The sequence below is a fragment of the Lupinus angustifolius genome, unplaced genomic scaffold, assembly GCF_001865875.1.
Source record: "Lupinus angustifolius cultivar Tanjil unplaced genomic scaffold, LupAngTanjil_v1.0 Scaffold_9_4, whole genome shotgun sequence".
Taxonomy (NCBI): Eukaryota; Viridiplantae; Streptophyta; class Magnoliopsida; order Fabales; family Fabaceae; genus Lupinus; species Lupinus angustifolius.
In genome coordinates, this window is record NW_017718105.1 from 49168 (window position 1) to 60650 (window position 11483).

The 11483-nt window shown below is 34.4% G+C and overlaps 2 protein-coding genes across 2 annotated transcripts; both read left to right on the plus strand.

The window, feature by feature from the left end:
• Nucleotides 1-1131: 1131 nt before the first annotated feature.
• Nucleotides 1132-7312, plus strand: LOC109337613 (shaggy-related protein kinase eta-like). Its single transcript, XM_019574621.1, has 12 exons — nucleotides 1132-1394; nucleotides 2559-2651; nucleotides 3907-3966; nucleotides 4081-4353; nucleotides 4459-4533; nucleotides 4611-4667; nucleotides 5179-5319; nucleotides 5434-5484; nucleotides 5570-5665; nucleotides 5778-5861; nucleotides 6169-6270; nucleotides 6789-7312. Exons 1-12 carry the CDS (start codon nucleotides 1206-1208, stop codon nucleotides 6882-6884), a joined length of 1317 nt encoding a protein of 438 aa, XP_019430166.1. The 5' UTR covers nucleotides 1132-1205; the 3' UTR covers nucleotides 6885-7312.
• Nucleotides 7313-9523: 2211 nt separating this feature from the next.
• On the plus strand, nucleotides 9524-11170 carry LOC109337612 (senescence-specific cysteine protease SAG39-like). The gene is made up of 2 exons (XM_019574620.1): nucleotides 9524-10015; nucleotides 10480-11170. The coding sequence occupies exons 1-2, from the start codon at nucleotides 9580-9582 to the stop codon at nucleotides 11067-11069; spliced, it is 1026 nt and encodes a 341-aa protein (XP_019430165.1). The 5' UTR covers nucleotides 9524-9579; the 3' UTR covers nucleotides 11070-11170.
• The last annotated feature ends 313 nt before the right edge of the window (nucleotides 11171-11483 follow it).

The window sequence follows — 11483 nt, forward strand, 5'->3', positions numbered from 1 at the left end:
TCGTCAATGTTCAAATTAATTCAGAGATGGTGAAGAGTTTTTATTTTTTCAAAAATGAATGGCTAACAACATCAACAATAAAACGTTAAAATAAACATACCAAGTAATTCGCCTCTTACTCGCATTGAAATTCATATGGTAGAATTTTTGCACAAAAAAATACATATGTTATCAATATTAAATGTTTTATAAAAATCCATAGAATCTTAATGACTTTTGCTACAAATTCGACAAAGATAATATTTATCATATAATATATTTATAAGCATAAAATCATTATAAATTAAACAAAGTAATAATATTATAAGCAATATCAACATCTATATATAAAAGAACTTTATCTATTATCTATAATTTTTAGAAGGATTATACAATTTGCAGTTTAAAAAAAGTATAAAAAACATTTAAAAAAATTTTGAAATAAAAAGTTCAGGGGGGCAGTTGCCCCCTGTCTCTAAGAAGTTCCGCCCCTAGTTGGGTCTCACCGCGTCCAGGGTCGAGTTCAGATTCAAATATTAGACCTGATCAATATTTAGGGTTGGGTAGAGGCCAAATATGACCCGACCCGTCCCATGATCACTCATCATATTTGTATGTGTCTGTATTCAAATATGTACAAAATATGACACCCTTTCGATCGAAAGTACCATGTATTTTCTAATTTTTTCATAATATATATATGATTAATGATATATATACATATCATTTTATATATCAAATTACATGTTCCTAATAATAAATAATATTGAGGGAATTTTATATTAAATGAGTATACAATATATTTAATCAAGTCTAAAGTCAGGTATGAATTTAAAGGATGAAACTATCAATATTTAAGATCAACTTAACTTTAAAATTAAAGATAGAATCCAAATTAAAAAATGACCCATAATATTTAGGAACAAACATGGGGCAAACCTTACCCATTTCCAAACCCGCCTTTACGCACCCATACACGTAAGTAAGAAATGCAACCTATGGAGTAAAATGTTTTCTAGTGCACCTTACCACGTCACATCTATCATCCCTATCGTCAGTCACCAATCCAGAACCGTTCGATCGAACCGTGCATCGCACGCTCCAAAATACCGCGAATGCAAACACCCTCTTCCTCTTTTCCTTTATGTAAAGCCTGGACCCAACAAACACAATCACTTTTCCCCCCACAGTAAGAGAGAAAGTAGAGAGTGTGGTAAACCTCTCACATGGCCTCCATGCCGTTGGAGCCACACCACCATCAACCACCGCAAGCACCACCGCAAGAACCACCTCCACCTCCAGCTCCACCGCAACCGCTATCCCTACCATTACCGCAACAGCAACAACCACCGCAAGCGGAGAATGACGCTTTGAACCCGGCGGTTCGTAGCGGCTCAGAAATGGAGTCGAATAAGGTACTTCGAGTTCTGTCATTATACAAAACGCACCGTTTTACATATCCATTTTGTCATGATAGGTTTCTGATGCTTTGATCGTCTTTGATCCACCGAATGAGCTTCGGTTTCCGGCGATCTACCAAATTTCCAACGGTTTTCTCTTTGATCGAGGCGTTAGTACTGTTGCCAAACAAAAAACATTTTATTTTAATTTTTAACCTTTAATTTTTTTGAGCTTTTGTTTTCATGGTAGTAGTTTTTGAACACTGAAGTTTGTGGCGTCACAATTTGGTGGTCCTGAAAATAGAAAGGGAATCAAATGAAGTGAAAATGTGGAATCCTGTGCTTTAATTTCACGAGAGAGTGATTCTAACTAGATACTTAGGTTAACTATCAAGTTATCTTACACTTCATGTTGTGTGAACTTGAATTTCGCAGCCTCCAGTTTCCTTTCACTTTACATGGTTGGAAATGTCAATTTTTTTTTATTAATTGCTCTATTATTAATTGGGTATAATTTCTAGTTAGATCTTGGGGTTCCTTGCTAAAAATGGTGTTTTGTTCAAACTGTTTTAGTTTGCTTCTGAAATTAGTGTCCTTAGATTCTCTCTCTTTGTATGGTCTCTTAATTGACGTTGAAGCTTTTCTTTGGCATGCGATGCTTTCTTGCGAACTGTGGCAACCTGATATAACTTCATTTATGAACATAACATTTTGAGCTCTTTAAACTTTAAGTTTCTTCAACCTTGTATTGTGAATTTGTAATTGGTGCTTAATTTTGTTGTTATACAAACCCCAACTATTCATCCATTTCCACTGGTCATGTTCTATTACTGTGTGTTTCTCTTATTATCTTATAATAATGCTTAGATTTAATCAATGCTTGAACTAGCAACGCATTGAGTCCGAACTATTGATTGCTAAATTGCTGGTGTGTATGCTTGTCCATTAGCGACTTTGTTGAGTCATGCATGATTGCATGTTATGTTATAACAGATAGGCTTGTCACCTCTCCAATGTGAATGTTTTTAAACAGAATTGTTGATGATACTGCCATTAAGTCAACTGTAATAGTTATTTAAATTGAAATAAGTAATCACAGATTCTATATAAAAATATTTTGAGGTTCTTTTTCTATAATAGGAGATTTGCTTTACAATATTAAATATCTAGTTATTGCAGGAAATGTCATCTAATGTTGTTGATGGGAATGATGCCGTAACTGGCCATATAATCTCAACCACAATTGGTGGCAAAAATGGTGAACCTAAACAGGTGCAGCTTCTAACCTTCTTCATCTTAACTTGAAGTTTTTAGTTAATATTGATGGTTTACCCTCTGTAATTGTATAAGGTGACTATTGCTATTGATAACAGTTTACTTCGTTTGAATTGTTGTCATCAAATGACATATCCTGAAAGTAAAAATATAAAATCTTTAACAATTTACTTTGTTTGTGTGATAGAGCAAAGCTACATTTGTGGGTTAGAATTAGGGCAGCCTAGTTCACGAGGCTCCCACCTTGTGGGGGTATGGGGAGAGTAGACGTTCCATCCAAAAACATAATACTATGTTCTATTAGCAAGGAAGCATGGATATAATGGTGAGAAGCTAGTTGTACTTGTATCAGACATGCTTATGACACCTGTGCCTGGGTGATACAGCTGGGAACATTACTTGGGATTTGGATTCTCAAACTTTGGGGTGTCTGGCTCCATGTTTGAACTTTTCTTTTTGGCACTGGGCATGGATGGACGCAGCATGGAATATGACATGACATTTCCTTAAAGTGGCACTTCTGCATGGTGGACTTCCAAAACCTTTAAACTTAATCAGAAAGTGTGCTACTCCGTAGGGTAAATCCAAGACTCATAAAAGATCCCAAACAATCTATTCCAATAGATTTTGCCATCGAGCAATGTAAGGAGATGAAGAGTCTGAACTACACTTTGAGCACATATTAGGTGACAAAGCGTTCAGAGGTTTGCACTTCTAGAGCATGTCACTGGTGTTAATGAACAATGGCCCAGACAAAAGTTTTAACCTTAGAGGGGGCTTTGGATGTGAACACACCTCTGTAATGTTATGGTTTTTGTTGTTAATAACTTAATATTATTAGCTATGCTTCACATTAATGGTAACTGTTAAATTATAACTTTTGAGTATTAACTACTAATGTGTATAAATTTTTTGTTTATTATGTCTGCTATCTTCGGCGTAGCAGTCATCCTGCTACCTAACCTACTATATAGCTAATAGCGTTTTTGGGGTTGGCCAGCAATGCTATCCAGGATTGACTACATAGTTTGTGTCCCAGGTTGCATCTGTACTTCCTATACTTGTAGCCACTTACTTTTTCCCCTAGCTGATTGTTTTTGGTTCCCTGGATTGGACTTTAAAAGGCGTGTGTGTAGTTTTGAAGAATTTGATGTATCACAATGATGGTTCAATAAACTTGAATATTTGGATTCATAATGATATCCATGGGTTTCCATTTCTTCATAACATTAAGCTCTGATACCTCTTGCAGACCATCAGTTACATGGCCGAACGTGTTGTCGGTACAGGATCATTTGGAATTGTTTTCCAGGTAAGGATAAACAAATCATTAAACTCTAAGGTGATAACCATTCCTACAGAGCTTTCTCTGCTGTATCTCATATTGCTTCGCAACCCGTGTGGGGTTCATTTTGACCTGACACAGGCAAAGTGCTTGGAGACTGGGGAGGCAGTAGCTATAAAGAAGGTCTTGCAGGACAGGCGATCCAAAAATCGCGAGCTTCAGTTGATGCGCTTGATGGATCACCAAAATGTAGTTTCCCTTAGGCACTGTTTCTTCTCTACAACAAGCAGAGATGAACTTTTCCTGAACTTGGTAATGGAATATGTCCCTGAGACGGTGTACCGTGTTCTGAAGCACTACAGTAGTATGAACCAGAGAATGCCCCTAGTCTATGTGAAATTATACACATACCAAGTATGTTCTCTTCTCTATTTGCATTTAGATTTTGATATGCTGTTCTTCTCTCCTCTTTTTTATTTTTGGAATCATGCAATCATTGAGTTGGGATATGATGTTTAGATCTTCAGGGGACTAGCATATATTCATACTGTACCAGGAGTTTGCCACAGGGATGTAAAGCCTCAAAATCTTTTGGTATGTTATTCGGTGGCTGTTTTTCTTCAACATGTTGTATTCATTTATTCTAAACCTGTTACATATTTGTTCTTTAGGTTGATCCTCTCACTCATCAAGTCAAGCTTTGTGATTTCGGGAGTGCAAAAGTTCTGGTATGTTAATATGGTAGATGTGCAGAGAGATTGGCGTGCTTTGTTGCATGTCCCTTTTGAGTAGTTTCTAGGTGTTTCTTTTTGTGTATGGGAAGATTTCTTATTCTCTTGTAAATTTCTCCCTTCTTTTCTTATAACAACAAATGTTCTAGTATGTTTTTGTGTGTTCTGTAAAACCAAAATTTAATTCATACATGTATGCTACAATGATAGTGGTGGACTATTAAAATCATGTACTGTCCATTGAACTTGGAGTGACAAAAGCTCTTCAAGACCTGCCCAGTCCACATGGTATATGTGATGATGACATCTCATTAAATAGACATTCAAATAAATGTCGATATTTCTAATTAATCTGGAACCCAACTCATTCTTTTTCCTATTTTAACAGTAAATGAAACAATTATTGGTTGAAACTACATGCATTATTTAGTTACAAATGTCATTCATGAAAGTTTTCACTTTGGTATTAAATGCTGAAATGTAATCACAACAATTATTTTTGTTACAGGTCAAGGGTGAAACTAACATTTCGTACATATGTTCACGTTACTATCGGGCCCCAGAACTAATATTTGGTGCTACAGAATACACAACTTCTATTGATATCTGGTCAGCTGGTTGTGTCCTTGCAGAACTTCTTCTAGGACAGGTTGTTAAATTTTTTGGCAACCTTTGCACTAGTGTTGCTCATACATATAACTGATTTTCCTTTGTTTTTGGGATATGATATCTTGACTCCTTGTTGTTTCAAATGTTTATTTAGCCATTATTTCCAGGAGAAAATCAGGTTGATCAACTTGTGGAAATTATTAAGGTGATGCCTTGTCTATGTTGATGCTGCACTGGATTGCATGAATATAGTTACAGAGAGATAAATAATTAGGTTTCTCTAATTATAGGTTCTTGGTACTCCAACTCGAGAAGAAATCCGTTGTATGAACCCGAATTATACAGATTTTAGATTCCCTCAGATTAAAGCTCATCCTTGGCACAAGGTAAAATGCATTGACTAACAATACTCCTTTTGCTTTATAACAATGTGATGCTTATAGTTCATATTTTTTCGGTGATTGATGCATTTGGTGCAACGAATGATCCATGTTTCAGATTTTTCATAAGCGAATGCCTCCTGAAGCAATTGACCTTGCATCAAGGCTTCTTCAATATTTACCAAGTCTTCGCTGCAGTGCGGTGAGTAGACCTACCCTTCTACCGAACTCCACCCTCTTCGGTTAGAAGGAAGGCACATGCACAAACATACATATTGGCGTGCTTGATATAAAAACTATAATTACACAAGTTTCCTTATTTCTTGCTGTGAGATTGGATCCACATGCCTCGGAATCATGTTTTAGTGTTTTTCTAGTTAAATTTAGAGATAAAGTATGTTGCCAATGGTATTTCACTATGCTTGTTATTTATAAGTTATTTTCTGATTTAAAATGTTTATATAGTATATAATTGGCAAAATTTTCACTAGTGTTTTTTTATTATTCAGCTGGAAGCATGCACACATCCTTTCTTTGATGAGCTTCGTGATCCTAATGCCAGACTACCTAATGGTCGTCCATTCCCTCCACTTTTCAACTTCAAACAGGAGGTATATATATAATTAGTTTCTTTCAAGATTTGATATATGTCAGGATTTTGCATTGTTTACTGTTCAACATAGGTTTTAATGACTACACCATGTCTCCTGCATGGTCTATCATTTCTGTACACAAGATGACCCCGTGTAATTGTTTACTGTTCAACAGAAATTGTTGAATGTTGATATACATCTGAGTGCAATGAATTTCAGTTAATCATGATATAGTTTACTGTTGAATTGATTTGTTTACAATTTTGTTATTCAAATTAGGATTATCTAATGTATGCCCAATGGTACATTTTAAATATTCCATTAAAACCAAGTTCTCAAGGAAAAACTAAGTATCTCACCTTTCAAAAATAATAAAAATGTAATTTCCCAATGAAACTTTGGTTTTATTGCAATCCTTAGCATGTGTTATTGGGCACACATTAAAAACCGTTCTAATTAACTACTTGTAGCTGCTATTGATTGTAACCTATGGGGTTTCTATATACCAATGACATTGGAATGAAAACTTGTTGCAGTTAGCTGGAGCAGCCCCTGAACTGATCAATAGACTCATCCCAGAGCATCTCCGGCGGCAAACTGGTCTTGGCTTCTCTCATCCAGCTGGCATATAGATGTTAAGATATAATGAAACAAGGCGTCAGCCATTCTAGTTATTAATGTGAAACACATGACGATCCATCGGTGATCAAGATAGCTGAGTTCAGGTGTAGTCTGCAATTTTCCTCCCCCTGTAAAGATGTATACATGTACTGGCTGGTTGCTGTAACCTGGAAACTCTTTATTCTGTCTATTTCATTTTAGTTGAAGCATGCTTATTTCTTACTGCATATGTAAATTGTTTTGGTCATATCAGAAAGCTAGCCTAGGACTATAAAATGATGGCATTCCTATCTACATAGGTAGAGCCTGCCGGATCGAAGCAGAAATTGTAGGGGCTTGGTTGTAGTTTGGCTTGCTTTTTAGATCACATTAATGATGTTGTTTCTATTTATGTTTATGACAATCTATTGGTTCAAAGCCAAAATTTCGGTTCATTTGTTCAATCCACTAGACTCTAGTATGCCATCCCCCATTTTTCAAAAGAAGTTACTGTCCATTTTTGGTCATATGCAAAGCACTCACTCTAGTTAGGCAAAGAATCATAAGAGTTTTGACATGAGAAAGAGCTTGCAACATGTGTTGTTGGGACGTGTCTAATATACTCGTAACCTAAATTGAGTTAAAAAAATTATTTGTAGCACGAAGCCATATAATGTAAGTTTTAACTTCAGCCCCATCAAGCCTTTGCGATTTTTATTTGTTTCTTACAATTTATTTATAGAACATGACATGGGAACTCTGGATATCTCCTGATTTGGCTTTTCTCTTCTGGGAATGAATAGTTATTTAGTGATGTTAGAATTGGATATTATTGTAAAAGCAGTGTATGGTGGTTTTGGAAAGGATGCTTGGACATTTCATTCTATTTTAGATTGTGACTTAAGATGGATTGTTTTTTGGATTGACGTGTGACATATGGATATAATCCTTGGCTTTGATTGTTTGGATTTAATTTGGAATCCATATTGCAAACTTTGGTGGAAGTTGGGTCTTCTTTGTTGATCTCATTTCCACCAGTTTTCAAACATGCTTTTACATTTAAATGTTGCTGTTAATTTTGAGTTCGAACTTGGTTTATCAGGAACCTTGCATTATGATATGCTGCTCTCGGTTATAGCACTTATGTATATAGTGACAAAGCTTTGCAAGTAGGGGTTAATTGTGTCATGAAACCTGACTTTAGTATGATTGTTATCTTTTACATGCTTCGATGAATTTCCAATGCTTTTGTTTGTACATGTACCTTTGATATTGGTTTAAGAGAAAGGAAGAGTGAGCGAGAGAGAAGGGAAGAAAGATTGTTGAGGGGAACATAGAACTAATAGAGATAGGAATACAAAGGAAATGAATTTGGGTTAATTTTTTGTAGAAGAAAAACAAAACTTTACCATGCCTATTGTCTTGTCTGAATATTTATTGATTTGATCATGTCTCTTTTATATGCTCGAGACTTATTTGAGAAAAAGATATATGTATTGACAGTAAGAAGTGTAATTCTCATTTTAAATTACCAACTACAATTCCAATTCAGACGTGAAAATCAAGGGGGATGCTAAATGATCAATGAATGCCATTCCCATTTTAGAGTTTATTTATTTCTTTTCTCTTCCAGAATTACGTAGAAAAGAAAGTTCCCCATCACAACTCACTTGAACCAAGATGTGGTACCTCTTAAGCCTACAAAAAGTATGACTACAAAAATTCCATATAATTTTAACTCGAATGTCTAAACTTGGAAAACAAATAGTCTTTTCGATAAAACTAGTTTGTAGGTGTGAGTCTGTTATTATAAATTTGAAGTCGATAGCTTTGAGCTTATAGTTAGAAGCTAATAGTTATGTAGGTATTTTACTAAATTAGAATTGTTCGGTAAAACTAGCTTTACAACTAGTTAAAATTTGAAAAATATCTCAAAAATATATACAATTTTTATTTATAATTTATTTAGTTATTTATTAATTAAATAATTATTAATAGCAGTAATTAAATACATGAATAATTTAAAATAAAAATTTTCAATCTTTTATTTTAATATTTTATTTATAATTGGATATGCAATATTTTTATTTATTTGGAGATAAGGTAAAACAATACAAATACTAGAGTTTCTTCATTGAGGATAAGTAATGTATTTTTTTTTAAAATTTTGAAGGATTAAATTGGAAAGCGAATTATTGAAAGCTACTTTCACTTTCTAAATGTTACTTCAAACAATCCAAGCTCATTTTTTAAAAGCTATAAGTCTCTTTATTTTTTGTTTACCGAACAACTCTAGTAACTTATTGAAGCTCCCCTCGTCAAACAATAAGAAAGAAATGCCAAATTGTACGATTTCTTGTTATTTAATTAATTAAATTATCTCCACCCCTTCATGTATCTAAGCCTCTTTTGTTTTAAATATGAAACAAAGCAAAAAGTAAATAGATTAAACAATTAAATATTAAGTTCAAATCAAAGCATCTTCCACGAGACATAACCTTGCCATCTAAATCAAAAGTAATTTGCCGTGTCAGAAAAATTCAATCATAAACCAATCTAACACTGATTCAGATTAAGAAATGTCATGAATAGTATCAACATGCAACTTCTATATAAACCATTTAGCCAACGTATTTTTCATATACCTAAGTTACAATATTATCTTAAGAAACACCTCAAAAAAGCTACTCTACCCTTTATTCTTGGTCATTTTACTAACCAAAAGACATGGCTTCCATGAGCCAAATTCAATATCTTCTAGCCCTATTCCTTATTATTGCATCTTGGAGCTCTCAAGTACTATCCCGAATGCTCCAAGATACATTCTTATCGGAACGACATGAGCTGTGGATGGCGAAACATGGCAAGGTCTATAAGGATGCTGCAGAGAAGGAAAAACGTTTCAAGGTATTTAAAGAGAATGTGAAATACATTGAATCCTTCAATGCTGCTAGCAACAAACCATACAAAATCAACATTAATCAATTTGCTGACCAGACCAATGATGAGTTTAAGGCTTACAGAAATGGTTTGAAAAGTTTACACGGATTGAGGACTATAATAGGAACCTCATTTAAGTATGAAAATGTGACTGATATTCCTGTTGCCATAGATTGGAGGAAAAGAGGAGCAGTTACTCCAATCAAGGACCAAGGGCAATGTGGTAAGATAAAAGCATACTTTTCTATATTAGTGTGCTTTCTTGGTTCACTACTTTAATATTATGGTATAACAAATGATATTTCTCGCCCTATGGGTAAGAAACTAATCCATTTTAGATGCGTGACTAACACTCTCAACAAGTGTCGATCCTAAAAATCAAACATTCGACATTTGGCCTAGTATAATACATGGAGATCTATTCAAATATTATACCACTAGACAAACGTACACCTCTTTGGTTCATTATTTTAGTATATACAAGTTGAATGCACTTTATGTCTATCACATCATTAATTACTTAGTTATCTATTTCAGTTAATTAATTGTTAATGACCATAATTTATCATAATTGATAATATATATTTAGCCTAATGCACCCTGTATGGGCATAATAAGTTTATGCAAGTATATGTTAGATACACAATTTGGTTAATGCTTATGTTTGTTTTTGTTTTGTAAAATCAGGTAGTTGTTGGGCATTTTCAACTGTGGCTGCAACAGAAGGTATACACCAATTGATTAATGGAAAATTAGTCTCTCTAGCTGAGCAAGAACTTGTAGATTGTGACAGAAAAGGCGAGGACCATGGATGTAAGGGTGGTTATATGGAAGATGGTTTTGAGTTCATTAGAAAGAATGGTGGAATAACCACTGAAGCAAATTACCCATACACAACATCTAATGGAACTTGTAACACTAACAAGGAGAAGTCACACATAGTTACAATAAAAGGGTATGAGAAAGTCCCTCCTAATAGTGAAGATGCACTCCTTAAATCTGTGGCTAACCAACCTGTGTCAGTTTCTGTTGATGCTGGAGGAAATTTCCAATTTTACTCAAGTGGGATTTTTGAAGGAGAATGTGGAACTGAGCTAGACCATGGTGTTACAGCAATTGGTTATGGTATAGGTGATGATGGCACTAAGTATTGGTTAGTAAAGAATTCATGGGGTACTAGTTGGGGAGAGCAAGGATATATAAGGATGAAAAGAGACATAAATGCAAAGGAAGGAATGTGTGGTATTGCAATGGATGCTTCTTACCCAACTGCTTAAATAGTTCACATATGTAAATTGTGCTTGAAATTTGCTTTCATTAATATTTGTGCTTATATATAGATTGTGTAAAATTAAATTACTAAAGTATACTTATATAAACATTTAAAAATAGTTATACATTTCCTACTTCCAACCAGTGTATATGGTAATACTAGATTACTAGTAGCAAAAGGTTTTTTTAGGTTTAACAAGTTAGAGACTCCACTTTTATGCATCATTAAGACCAATCAAGTCTAACATAATGATTCATTTTAACTCAAGTCTCTTCATAATATTTTCTTTATCTTCTCTAGATATGGAGCCTAATTCAAGTTTGGTGGTCCCTTGCTTTGGATCTAACCTGTGGATATTTTTTGTGATTTGTTGTCCGACGTCTAGGTTTTGTAGACCGATTTTTTTGAATTGGATATT

Coding starts and splice junctions, on each gene's coding strand:
- LOC109337613 (XM_019574621.1), top strand. CDS start 1,206: ATGGCCTCCATGCCGTTGGAGCCACACCACCATCAACCACCGCAAGCA. Junction 5,485..5,569: donor AACTTGTGGAAATTATTAAG/GTGATGCCTTGT, acceptor CTCTAATTATAG/GTTCTTGGTACTCCAACTCG. Junction 6,271..6,788: donor TTTTCAACTTCAAACAGGAG/GTATATATATAA, acceptor AACTTGTTGCAG/TTAGCTGGAGCAGCCCCTGA.
- LOC109337612 (XM_019574620.1), top strand. CDS start 9,580: ATGGCTTCCATGAGCCAAATTCAATATCTTCTAGCCCTATTCCTTATT. Junction 10,016..10,479: donor CAAGGACCAAGGGCAATGTG/GTAAGATAAAAG, acceptor TTGTAAAATCAG/GTAGTTGTTGGGCATTTTCA.